This window comes from Macrosteles quadrilineatus, unplaced genomic scaffold (assembly GCF_028750875.1).
Source record: "Macrosteles quadrilineatus isolate MER2022 unplaced genomic scaffold, UCM_ALF_1.0 Scaffold_2__2_contigs__length_208266976, whole genome shotgun sequence".
In the NCBI taxonomy this organism is placed as follows: Eukaryota; Metazoa; Arthropoda; class Insecta; order Hemiptera; family Cicadellidae; genus Macrosteles; species Macrosteles quadrilineatus.
In genome coordinates this window covers 70,264,910-70,279,410 of record NW_026542595.1, presented here as the reverse complement: position 1 = coordinate 70,279,410, position 14,501 = coordinate 70,264,910, and the positions used below count along the sequence as shown (strand labels likewise).

The 14,501-nt window shown below is 35.3% G+C and overlaps 1 protein-coding gene across 2 annotated transcripts in view; it reads right to left on the bottom strand.

Moving 5' to 3' along the window:
* The window catches only part of LOC128985559 (lipoyl synthase, mitochondrial), a 65,108-nt gene extending 51,521 nt beyond the window's left edge, over positions 1 to 13,587 (bottom strand). The window contains exons 1-2 of one of the 2 annotated variants that reach the window (XM_054405157.1): positions 13,532 to 13,587; positions 11,097 to 11,294 (exon numbers count right to left, since the gene is read on the bottom strand). In XM_054405157.1, coding sequence (XP_054261132.1) covers positions 11,097 to 11,156 — 60 coding nt within the window. In that variant the 5' untranslated portion in view covers positions 11,157 to 11,294; positions 13,532 to 13,587. Of the gene's footprint in view, positions 1 to 11,096; positions 11,295 to 13,496 lie in introns of both variants that reach the window. The other variant, XM_054405158.1, reaches the window with a different exon arrangement.
* Positions 13,588 to 14,501: the final 914 nt, after the last annotated feature.

The following is a 14,501-nucleotide window of genomic DNA, read 5'->3' as shown; positions in this document are numbered from 1 at the left end:
ACTTTATAATGTACCAGTCCCATCCCAATCCAGTCCATTTCCACTAGCGTTCTATCTAGCACTAGAAGTGCAGAGTGTAGGAACTGTCTGTGGCAATTACATTAATGTATCTGCAATCCTAAAATGCTATGGGAACGATAGGAAAACAGGTCCAAGACGTAGGGACATAGACTAAGCAACACAAGGGGAGTGTTGATTTAACTAAGGGAGTATGATTTATCTATGGTAGGGAGTTGTGAAGGAAGTAGTAAAGGCGAGCAGTGTGGAGTAAGGGAATGGATTAATGTATCTGCAATACTAAGACTGTTTTCAGAGTTAACTAATGATTTTCACCGAGCAAAGCTCGGTCCCCAGGTACTTATATAAATTTGCCGTTTCTATATGTTAGGTAGGGGAGGGGGAAAACGATACGATACGTATCGTTTTTCGATATTTTTGACGATACGATTCGCGTATCGCGATACAGACGCCCGATTCAATACGGCGATACGATATTTTTTTCCGATACGTATCGTATCGCTGTATCGCGATACGCTTCCGTATCGCCCATCACTAGTAAGAAGTGGTTAGTAGTTTGCAGGGCATTATGAGCAGGTAATCAAAAAGTCTATGAAAGCATTGGGAGGGGGAAGTTATGTTATAACTAAACATAACTCTTGTTCGATCACATCGTAACAAGAATTTGAAGGCACTTCTGCAAAGAGCTCTTGAAAAAATATTAAATTCAATTTAAAGAGATGCATGATTGGCTACGAGAAATCAAATACATGGGCCATATAATCAGTTTTAATGGCCGGAAACCAGATCCTGAGAAAATATCCACTATTGTCAACATGATTCCTGCTCAGAATAAAAATGAACTTCAGCGATTTCTGGGTTTTGTAAATCATCTAGGAAAATTTATACCTAGATTATCTGAAATCTCAGCACCACTGAGATTACTCTTGAAAGATGACTCTGTTTGGTTGTGGGAAAAGTTACATGATGATACATTCCATGAGCTCCCGGATGGTTACATCAGCTCCAACTTTGCAGTATTTTGATATTGACAAACCTGTAACTGTACATTGTGATGCAAGCTAGTTTGTTTGAGGAGCCTCTCTCTTGCAGGGGGGTAAGCCAGTTGCGTACATATCCAGAACACTAAGTAAAACAGAATCCTTTCATACACGGATTGAAAAGGAATGCTTGGTGGTTGTTTTTGCTTTGGAAAGATTTGAACAATACCTTTTCGGAAAACTTGACGTTACTGTTGAAACAGACCACAAGCCCTTAGAAACAATTTTTAAGAAGCCTTTGATGTCAGCTCCAAAACGGCTGCAACACATGCTTCTTTGCTTGCAAAGGTTTACATTCAATGTAATTTACAAACCAGGAAAAAGCAAGCTGATAGCAAATTTTTTGTCACTGTCACCTATGATGGGAAACCAGCATCATCAAGATAAAAATGTAGAGATATTCTCCTCTGATACCTTGAACGCTCTAGAAAAAAACCTGTTCAATCCAATACCTTAATGTTACTGATAGAAGACTGTCACAGATCAGAAATAATACAGCATCAGACCCTACAATGGTGAAGCTAATGGATGTTATTCAGAAAGGGTGGCCTTCTTCACAAAAACAGTTATCAGATGATGTGAAAGCATTTTGGGCATTCCGTGATGAGCTAGCAGTTGAGGAGGGTATAGTTCTCAAAGGAGAACGAATTGTAATTCCATACATTTTAAGACAAGATTTAATCCAAGTTATACGAGGATTGTTTTTTTTTCAACCTCCGATAGGCTATGAACAAAAGACAAGTTCATATAAAACATTAAATTTATTACCAAAAGTTTGGTCCATTTATGGTTACTTTTTGACATAATCACCAAAGAGATTGAGACATTTGCTATATCTGTGCACCAGCTTTTTAATACCCTCTTCAAGAAAAGTGGCCGCCAGTACATTCAAAAAACAAAAAAATTCAAAAAAACAAAAAATTTCAAAAAAATAAAAAAATCAATAAAAAATAAAAAAAGGACTTTAAAATTTCTAGAAATTCAGTAAACAAAGCAATAATGGCGAATCTGTGGTTTATTTAACCATCCTGTCAAACTGTTGAACCAAGTCATCTGAAACGAGCAGTAATGAGCTGGTTCAACAAGTTGGCAGAATGGTTAAATAAACCACAAATTCACCATTATTGATTTGTGTACTGAATTTCTAGACATTTTAAAGTCCTTTTAGCGAATTTCCCATATAGGGAATAAGCTATTACCGTAGGTCTCATGGTAAGACCTGGACCCGGGACCGATTTAGTTTTTTGTTTTGAGGTCCCCAGAGGCCAAAAACACCATCCGTTCAAATTCATATATATATATATATATATATATATATATATTTATATATGTGTCCGTTAGCGCGATAACTCGAGCAAAAATGATCCGATTTTGATGAAATTTGGTATAAACGTGTAAACCTACATTTATTCGAACGAGTTCGCGAACCAGCATGATCGGACTATGGGAACAGGGGTTTATGGGGGGTTTTATGGGGTAAAAATGGGTTTTTCTAATTTTTCACCCTGAAAACATAAAATTTTGCAATTTCTTTCTAAACCATTTTGTAGAGCTCCAAAAAACAAATAATTAAGTTTATTGAAGCATTGTTGCATGCCTAACGGTTACGGAAAAATCACAAAACAGTGTAAATTTAAAATTACCATGTTATTCTTATGGAGAATAAATACAGTGTTGTAGCTTGCTTGTCTATGGACATATCTTAATGAAATTTTGAAATTTTGTTTACTTCATACTAAGCTATTAATATTTCAATAAAAACCCCCTATTTTCCACCCCTTATATATATATTTGATATATATAAATCTATATATATATATATACATATATAAAAATTTGAACGAATGGTGTTTTTGGCCTCTGGGGACATCAAAATGAAAAAGTAAATCGGTCCCGGGTCTAGGTCTTACCGTGCCACCTACGGTAATAGCTACTTCCCTATAGGGAAATTCGCTAAAATAACCATAAATGGACCAAACTTTTGGTAATAAATTTAATGTTTTATATAAACTTGTCTTTTGTTCATAGCCTATCGGAGGTTGGAAAAAAAACAACCCTCGTACATTCATCTCACCAGGGATAAGACTCATGCATTAGGAAAGCAAGGGATGTTTTCTTCTGGCCGTGCTTAAGTAAAGATGTGAGAAATGCTATAAGCTTCTGTAAAATATGTAAGAAATATGCTCCAAACCAAAAAAAGGGAGCCTCTCCTGCAAGATTCAACTCCAGAAAGGCCGTGGCAGAAAAATTGCCATTGACTTCGCTCAGGAGGGCTCAGCCCATTATTTGATTATAAGTGATTACTATTCATCTTTCTTTGAAGTAAAGAAAACTACAAGATGTACAAGTGAAACTCTGATTGGCTTCTACAAAGAGCTGTTTGCAATGGGATACCTGAAGTAGTGGTTGCAGACAGTGGCACACCGCTTAAAGCTCAAAGTTTCAATAATTTTGCACAAGACTGGAAGTTCAAGATTGTATTATCACCACCGTATCATCATCAAGTAAATGAGAAAGCCGAATCGGCAGTTAAGATTTTTTTAAATCCACTGAGAAAATCTCGAGATGATGGGTTGGATTTTTATCTGGCCCTTCTGGAGCTAAGGAACATACTATGCTTTCATTTAAGATTTTCTTTTGACCCCTAGCGGACCGTCCTGAGGAGGAGGTAGCGTATCACAGAATAATGTGTTAGAAAGATTTTAATGCCCAATAACTTTGTAGGCCTACCAAGTATTGTAATTCTACCTTGATTATTTTTTTGAAATATTAATCTGTTCTGGGACTTTTATTCCACCCTGTATATATACAGAGTGAAAAACCAAACTGTGCCACCATTGGCATCTCAGAAACTATTAGAAAAAGTCAGCAGACTTTAATTATTGTTTGATGGCAGCCATTTTTGAAAAAATTGGAATTAATATTTTAAATATATTTTATGATATTTTTAAAAAGTAGATGCAATATTTATGCTTTGCATTTTCTCTCTAAACTTCCTCGTTTAGGAGCAACAGGATGCAGAATGTACAGAGAAAGCCACTTCTTCCAAAACATAACACACTGTAGCTCCTAAACAAGTAGCTTTAGAGAAGAAATGTAGGGAATAAAAATGTTTTAAAATTAAATTTACATTCTAAAAACACATCTATATGAGTTTAAACAGATGGTGTTTTTATCATTTGGGACATCGAAACAAAAAAGCAAATTGGTACCGGGTACAGGTCTTACCATGACCTATAATGCTTAGCCCCCATATGGGAAATTCACAAAAAGAACAAGTTAACCTGTGAGTCAGGTAGGGATGTTTTATAGAATGAAGAATGATTTTAATTTATGAAAAAGAGAGGCCACCTATAGATACCGATTAGACAATGTTCATTGTATGTAACAGATCAGGGAACTAACGTAGTAGAACCTGGAACATCTTTCATAAAGCTATGAAAGATAAAAAAGATAAATGGAAAAGTGCAATGGTGAGTGAAGAAGCATTAATTGATACTGCCTGGGCCATAAAGCTTTGCCAAACTTAAAAAAATATTTCATGGAAATGGGTGAATTAGGTTGAAAACAACGCAGATCCACCAAGAAGTACAAAACAAGATTAGTAATAAAAGGCGTTCATCAGAGAAAAGGCAATGCCTGAAATAACATCTTTAAGCACTTGCTTCATTTAGAACTATAAGAAGTAAACCAAGTGTTCCTGCAAAAGAACTTGTGTCTAGTTCAGTTAATTGTGCCAAACGCCATTCTTCGTTAATAACTTTTTAAAGAAACATTAACTGATAAAACAGTCAGAAGTATTTAATGATGCAACTGGAAGATAAAATGTGAATATGGAGTTAAACGAGCTCCAAAATGTCGGAATAAACATTTTGGAGGGTTTCCAATTAAAAGGATTCAGAAATAGTGATGCAGATTCATGATGATTCATCATCATTTTGATCTCTAGTAAGCTCCAAGAAATGATTAAATGTATAGGATCATATGGTATTTTTAGCGAACCACTTTAATGGTTATAATTCTGCATGACTGTTTCCAAATAACAATCATGTATGGAAACACAATATCAGAAGATTTAGAGTACAAAAGTGGGGTTGAACAAAGATGGTCATTGTCAGGCACAATATTTTTTTATGGTGATTGACTGTTTCTTGTAGAGTGCCAAAGAAAGCACCAGAAATACTAGGTGGGTCTATGAACAATTTGATGACCTGAAGTAATTCAATGATGCTTGTCTTTTGTCGGTAAGAAGGCAGCACCTAGAACAAAAAAAAAAAAATATTCTGATATAATTGAAAAGTTAAGTGAAGAGTCCAGAAAAGCAAGAGTAAGAAGTAAAAAAATAAAAACTAAGAGCATGAAAAAATTCTTGGTTCTGTTAAAATTGGGAATGAGGATGTACAGTAACTAAAATGTAATGAACAAAAGAATAAATAGAGGTATTGTCGTGTTTATAACAAATACCTACTTATAAGAACTTTAATATGACTGGAAACAATATCCAATGAGGAATAATTGTCGTTGGTACAAACCAACAACCATAGAGGGTCAGGGAAGAAAAGAAAATGGTGATGGGAGTGGGACATGCCTGATGGAGATTCAAAGAGGCCCTGAATTAGATTGTGCTAATGAAAGCAGTGTAATACTGGGAAAACTGTAAAGAACAATGAAGATGGGAGACAAGAACTGGAAAGCTGTCAAGAAAGGCGAACAAGGTAGTGAGGAACAGTAGAATCCCTACGATCCAAGTTACGGGATCCAGTATTCAACAGTCAAAATGACCAGGTTAAGACTTATTTTGGGGTTAGTAAAAAAGTCGGCAGGTTATAATTGTAAAAAAAAATGGGTTTTCTTAATTGCCAACTAGATTAAATTCTATATAGTTGTGGAAAAATAAGCCAAGAAAAGTGGGGATTAGGATTATCCTAGGTGAGTTGACACTATCTAACTCAGCCAGTTGAACTAGCGATTGGTTTGATTTGATCTAGTTTTTACCTCTTGCCACGCTGAAGCAATTCAACATACTATATCTATGAGTTTAACTTATTTTAACGCTTAAAAGTAAGTCCTTCAAAATATTATTCAATCAAAATCTGATTAAGCCTGCGAGTTCTCAGAACAACTTGATCCATTGGTTGCATGAATGGTTGTATTGGGGGGCAGAATTATGGCTTTAATGTTATCACAACATCACGGTGTATCCGTTGATATAAATAAAGGTTGGACAGTCCAGCTAAGTGTTTCTAGTTTTCGCAGAATCTGCATTTGTCTGTCTGTCACTTTCCAATGGTTCTAAGGTGTTTCCTAATGTGACAGTGCCTATTTAGCCCTGGGTCAAGGACCGCAAAAAAACTTATAGACCCCTAAAGGAAGGATTGGAAAGGCTTACTGAGTCTAAAAAGGGGGACATCAGACTACTAGTGGGGTTACTCTCCTAGGCCTCTGCCTTATGGACCTTTATCCAATCTCCAATCTCAGACTTTGGTCACTCCAAAACTAATTTGGGCAACACAGTAGACTTCTGACCCTGTAAGCTGTTCATATGTACCTCTCCTGACCAGGGCATCAGCTTTCTCATTCTCTGAGTCCTCCGGAATCCAAGTGATGGATACACAATGAAACTTTCTCTGATCATGAATATCTTTGAAAAAAAAAAATATTATTACTATAAACTACAATTATTTTAGTCCTCAATTATTATAATATTTGTAGATAAATTGTAATTCGTCGCTGTGGCAATTACTGCTGCCTGACATGTGATAACTTGTATTGTGATGATGAAGATGGTGATCAGTCTTGTTTAGTGAGTAACTAGTTAAACTGATATCAAAAAAAAATTTTTTTACTTAGGTACTATAGAAAATAAATGTGTTAAGCTTTCAGACAACAATTAAAATATTATACAAAATATTTAAGGATTTTAAATGCCTTGAAAAGCTTTGGTCCATTCACTGACCAATCCAATCCTCTAAATGGGAAAACCAAGCATAAAAAGAGAGCTTCAGAAGTCTGCTAGTAGTCACCCTTAATCACAGTTTTTCTTAAACCACTTTCTCCCCTCACACTTTAATTTTTTTTTATTCAGCTCACAAACTGAAGTCAGGGTACCACCTTTCTTTGAATTTTTAACCTTTTAAGAAATTAAAGAATTCTCAAGTGGTACGGTAATTCCACAGAAATATGCATCTTAGAAGGTACCTATTGTAATTGATCTTTCTCCTGGGACAAGCAACTTTACAGACATACTTATATTATCTTTGGGTGGATGTAACTTTTGAAGGTTAAAGTGGGGTCATTAAAATATTTATCAATTGTTATCTAGATTTGGTTACTGGTATCATTATTTTTCTAAAAATGTTTATGCATGTTTACTTAGCAAGACGAATCTGTATCTGGCTTATATATATTTATCTTGTAACTTGAATCTCATGTATTATTGACTGTAAAAATGGTGTTTACCGTATAAATAAATAAATAGACAGGTGAAACACTACATGCTTAATGATAAATAAACTTTCATTTTCATTACGGTACTTAATACTAATATTTTAGGACTTACTAAAGCAAGCTTGTAAATGTGGCGTATAGGCCTATGACACATGGTATTTATTGATTGAGACATTTTGCATGAAGATATTAATTACAAGTGAAGCAATAGCCGACTGATCGCTCATTGTAAAATGCCATTAAAACTGCAAGTAGAAGAATGTGTATAGAGACTATAGGATATTGTATTAAGGAATATGATTATTACATCAAGTTGTCGTTTATCTTTTAATGGTGAAATAAGAGCCCAAAGAACTGAGAGTCTACACTTAAGATATTAATACTCCTTTCCATTATCCCATACAATAAATGGATTCTAAATTTACTTAATATAAAATACTTTCTCTTAAAGTATGCTATAGGCCTAGGTTAACCCTTCTTGGTTATGTAGCGGTTATAGACAGACATTTAATGGTTGTAATATACATGTGTTATAGAAGGAAAGCCCATATTTCTACTAATTCTATTCCACCCACCGGGCTTTACTTTCCCGAGTTTTGAAGAAGTATCACACTTCTGGCTCTAAGCCAATACATATTTTAAAATGAACATCTATGAATGTTTACATTTTAAGACTAAAACTATGTTCTTTTCCAAATAAAATGAATGAATGAATGAATGAATGAAAATGTGCTTTATTGTACAATTTAGAACATAAATACATTTTTACACAGACACATAAAAACAATGGTTAATAACCGTCTGTTTTGTTGGCACTAGAGTTGTTCCATTACTTAAGATTAGAATAGTAGGCCTATTGAGCACTAAAAAGATTTATTAATATTTCTGAAATAAAGACATAAGAGAAAAGATATAAGAGAGAACGAAATATTATTACATAAGTGATAAAAAACAAAAACATACTGATCCTAACTTATCTGTAGACGAGTTTCATATACAATTATTTAGGTTCAAAAGTTAAATTCTGTCACTATCTCCCATCTATACTTCCAAGCGTTTTCTAGATAACTAGCTAAAGCTCGCCAATTCCTCCCATTTATAAATTGATGATATTCTATTTCGTTTAAAAAAAGTTTTCCCAGCCACAAATGTCTTATGTGTTTTAAAATCGGACAAAGTGCAATAAAATGATAGACTGTTTCATTTTCATTTAGGTTACATAAAGAACATCTATAATTTTGATTGAGCCAAGGCTTGTAGTTCAGGTTGATAAGCTATAATCTTGCTTTAAGAATCCACGAAATGGTACGAGTATTGTTGAGTTTGAGGGGACTCTTATCTCTAAGTTCAAGGTCGAGCGTGAGTAACTGGCTGTGATGGACGGAGGTGCGCGCTCGACCAACACACTCCCCCCTCCACCTACAAGGTAGCCCCTCCGCTACCGACCTCAACTGTTCGCTAAGCTCCGCTAAATCATCATTTTGAAAATTAATATTTATATTAAATTGTTGTCCCAGAAGCTTCCATTCTTTACTCCAAAATACATTCCTTGAAATAATTTGTTTAGCTAAAATTTTGGGCAATCTCCCTGCTGGTAACGTTAAACATTTCAATAAATAATTTAGATTTACATCTATATATATAATTCCGTAAGTCAAATTTTTGTAAAGAAATTGTGAGTGACTGGATGGCCGTAGAAGGATGGGAGGGGTCTTATTTTAAAGGTCTAGACGTGAATTTTGAGGGAAAACTATTCATTCTTCTTATTTTTTTACCATAAATTCGCAACAGAATAAAACTTTTCCCATTAAAACAACATGGGGTTTAATTTGTTTACATCTTTTGAAATTAAAACAGCTGTGCCACAGATTTGTATTAGTTGTATTTCTGAACATCTGTGTACTCATAGCCTTTGATATAGATACCAGCTGTACTTTTTATGAATTTCAGTTTGTTTTATATATGGCAAATACAAGAGAACAGAACAATACAGAAAACAATTCATATACAAAAAACATAGTTTATCCAGAGGTTCTGACTAATTATCAAATGCAATAAGTAAAGTAGTGATTTCTATTCATGTAAATAAAACTTGAATTAAACCAAATTTTAATTGTTTTTTATGCTTATTATTTTCAAAATAAAAAAGTTTACTGTTTTAGAGGCTATTGTCCCTACAAACCACCATTTAAATGTAAATGTATCTACTGTATATAATATATTGTATACATTTCGTGTTATAAACTATATTATAATGCTAGAAAATCAGTGCTTATTTATAAATGACCAATGAAGGTTGATAAAAAATTTATGTATTTTGGTTTTTTAGGGGCTTTTGCCCCTACAAGCCCCTAGTTCAAAGTATAACAGTATAACTTTTCACAGCATGTTTCCAAATATAATGCATAATTTGGTGTGTTAAAAGGTAAAGAGAATAATTTTTTGAGAAATATTTTTTGAACAGATTCTATTTGATCGCTTTCTATACATCCCCACACCTGAGCTCCGTAGCAGATTGTAGCTCGCACTACCGCTTCGAAACAACACATTTTAGAACATAGCGGTACTTTTGGGTTTTTAAATAAAGCACTCCAGACTGAATTAACAGCAAATTGACATATTCTGGCTTTTTCTTTGAAATGATTACCCCATGAAAGGGAACTTGTAAACGTGATTCCTAAATATTTGAACTCATTAACCACCTCAATAATTTTACCCATATACCACCATTTGTCGCTCGTCTTCAATTTCCCACCATTTCTAAAAACGATAATCTTTGATTTATTTAAATTTACAGTTCTGGCTCTAAGCCAATACATATTTTAAAATGAACATCTATGAATGTTGACATTTTAAGACTAAAACTATGTTCTTTTCCAAATAAAATAGTGCCCAATATACAACAATCACTTTTAATCCTTGAACCTTTTGCAGAAACATTTAATAAGTTGCAGTAAAAATTAACAAAAGCATTAAATAGCTATTGGCTAAGTTTGTAAAGAGTACAAAGTAGGCTAAGTCATGCCACTCGAGAACTCTAGATCGCCGCACGAAACTTTAGCTGAGCGAACATTTTGAGAGCGGCAATGACTGTTTGTGCTCGTAATACGTACAAGATTTTAACTACCACCATAATTAACTAAGCTTATGATAACACACATATTAACTTTTTAGGTGTACCTGTATGTAAAATGTCATTTTTAAAAGTTATGACTGCTTTTTTAACAGTTATGTTACTGTATTTGCTTACCGGTTGTTAACTGACATACCACATCCGCGGCTGTGGTTGGTCTAGAAACGGCAACAGTGAAATCAGCTAATTATTGAATGGGAATGATCTATTGCCGTTCTAGAGCAGAAATTGACTGTTTTGCGTACTGTTTTCGTAACATTGCGTGCAATGTTTTACTTAATTTCCATGATGTAGTGGTAGGAAAAAGTAATTAATTGTGTTTATTTCAAGTGGAAACTTATACAAAAATAGGTACGGTACTAGTAAATATTTTTTTTAGGCCTAACTGTTGCCTGAATGAATAGGGTTGAAAGTATATGAATAGGCTAACTAGGCCTATAATATAACTTGCCACTTACCTCAAGGTTTAAGTAGCAAAGTTTACTGTAGCTTTCTTTAAGAAGGATATTTCTGATCATTTTTTTGGTTTGGCAAACAACAGTCCAACAATTGCACAACCAAGTCAACCACAGGATGCAAGTTCATGTAGGTAATAGGAACCCAATCAGCATTCAACTGAGCTGACAGTTTCTAAATTTTAAGTTTAAAATCCAGGACTGCAACAAAACATGTTAAATTAGGCTCTTAACGAAATACATTAATGTGAAAACAAAATTCATGGGCAAACAGATGAATTAGATTTGGAGAGTAAATGGATGCATACACAATTAAAACAAACTGGCAGAGTAATTTTATCAGTACAATCATGTAAAGCACTTATTATTTTAATATTTTCCACATACTAAGGATTGTGTAGCCTAAGTAGGTAGCCTAATTTATGATTTAAAATGCCTTTAACATCCCTCATTAAAAGAAAACATCGGATTTTCACAAGAAAACATTGAGACTTTGATTTTTGAACGAGGTGAAGCAGTCATTAGATACTGAAAAATCTTACCATAGGCTTAATATTTTAGTACATAGGCCTACGTAGCATGGCCTACCTACTTTGCAGAAGAAACTTAGTAAAGTTAATCAGGCTATTTACTCGACCCTCCGATGTTTTCTTTTTCATCAGTAAAATCAAAGTAGGTCTAGCTATCTTTACCAAAGGAACACAATGTGCCATAGGCTACACAGAGTTTACACATCTACAAAAAAGTTGACAGAAGAGGTAAAAACTCAAAGTAAATAATTGGTGACCGCCACATTTGAATAGCTTAGGCTATCTTTTTAGCATTTCTTTTTTAAGTTAGGTACCATACTTTACGATTTTGGGAGGGGGGGAGACACAATCGAGAATCAATTTTTGATGAAAACTTAGACCTTTTTAAGACTTTACCAAACCAGGCTGGAACGTTGTGTTACCAATTGCGTATGGAAGTCTCTGACCAGTTAAAGTCTCCAGGAAGTCTCCAGTTTTAAGCATCCCAGACTTTAGGACCTAGGCCCTAATTGTGTTTTTTTGTAACTTAACTTGGTGTGGCCAAACAGTGACAGGGAGAGTAAGTTAGTATCATCCGGAGGCCACCCTTTTACAGCGCACCAATACGCGTACCATATTACCGATAATGTCACCAGATAGAAGACACTTTAATGGACACGACATTATCAATATCATGTACCTGGGGAGTAATTAAGGGGGGGGGGGTAAAGTTAGCAATTAGTAGTGTGCGCACCTTGTAAAATCTATTGCTGGCCGTTCTGCGGAAAAATATGGTGGCGTACCATATTACCGATAATGACACCAGATAGAGGACACTTTACACGACAGTACCGGTATCAATATCATGTACCTGGGGGGTAAGTTAGGGGAGGAGTAAAGTCAGCAATAAGTTTTGAGAGCCCCCGATAAAATCTATTGCTTGCTGTTTTGCGGAAAAATACGGCCGCGTACCATATTACCGATGATGTCACCATATAGAGGACACTTTAACCGACAGGACAGTATCAATATCATGTAGGCCTGGGGGTAAGTTATGGTGGGGGGGGGGGGTTAAGTCGGTGATATTAGGTCGGTAATTAGGTACGTGGCCGTATTTTTTCGCAAAACGGCCAGCAATAGATTATTTAAGGCGTGCACATTACTTATTGCTGAGTTACTGCCAGGTTCACACCAATAATGTCTTTTGTAAATCATCTTATAAGACAAAACACACTAAATCCAAATCCCGTGGAACCGACAAGGCAACCACAGGAAGGACATTCCAAAATTGAATGAAGAAATATCCCAGCCTCTTAATGAGCACAATCGTTCCAAAATTGAATTAAGAAATATCCCAGCCTAATGAGCACAATCGAAGTAAAGTTCTAGTGTTGGTGTCAAGGAACAGCATAAAATAAAAGTGAGTTCTAAGAACGGTTGAATCGGGCGTCAAAAACAATAATCGTAATTTCCATCAGTGAACTTACTAACGAAGTATTTACTCAAAGTTTCAAAACTTAACTTACTAAAATGCTGGGGTACAGTTTCTTAACTGGGCTATGCTAATATTGATTGAAACTATCGAATTGAAAATATTAATTAATAAGTTAATCGATATTTTTAAACTTATCATAGCCCAATTAAGAAACTGTACCCTAATGCTGAATATTAATTAGCCTAAGTAGGCTCTAAGGCGACCTTTGTAACAAACAAAACAATGGTAAAACAGTTCAAGCCATGCTTAGTTGTAGGGCGTTTTGAAAGTTGAAGGTTATGATGCCTAGGTTAGCTAATCCTAGCGTATAGTGATACTATTACTAACACTAAACTAAAGCTTATTATCTGGCCTACGACTATCCAAAAAAAATTATTTAAATTTTAAGAGATTACTAACTTCTACCCTGGCCTCTGGATGCTTGTTTCACTTACAATTAGGATTAGTTTTTGAGTGAGTAAATGTCGTGACGACGACGACGACGACACGGACCGGACCGGACACGACTGAAAGGAGTGGAGTGGAGTGGAAGGAAGGACAAGGAGGAAAATAGTTGAGTTGGGTTTGGGTATCGATATATAACAAGGGTTTGGGTAGTCGAGTTGTTGATTTGATATTGACTCAATGAATGACTGATGACTCGAGACCATCGATCTCTATTTAATAGAGATCGATGCTCGAGACTCGATGCGATGACCAGCGATGACTGATGATTCGAGTCGACCAGTCGAGCGAGTTAACTCATTCTCAAATCACAACTCGAGTTGGGCACGAACTCGTACGGAAACGGAGATTCCCGAAGCTACACGAACTCGGAACGTAACGAGTTCAACTCGCGAACTTCGACCATTAATAGGGGTCTCAATCCTGGGATCCCGGCCGATTTTTGATACCTAGAAATCCCGGGATTAACGGGTTTGCAAAACCTATGTTTATATTTGTTTCAAGACTGCAAATAAAACATCCCAGACAGCACACTTTATCCCAGGGACATCCCATAGTAGTCCCATATGTCCTGAGAATGTCTCGGGGTATGTACGCTATCCTCAGGATATCCCGCAAAATCCCGGGACGAGTACGAAATCCACAGGATATCCTACAATATACCGTAATGTCCCGGGATTTGTAAGTTAACCTCAGGATATCCTGCAAAGTCCCAAGATATGTACGAATGCCATAGGATATCCCAGAATGTCCCATGAAATCCTGGGACATGTACAAAATCCACTGGATATCCTGTAATGTCCCGGAAACAAACTGAAGAAAAAATACTACCACTGATGAAATGTATATCTAAATTTAAATGTTCAACAAGGCCAATATATAATAATTTGTTTTTTTTTACTAGCGCTTTCAGAAGCTTGGTTTCCATCTTCAGGCTGTGTTTACACTACCTAGTACAAA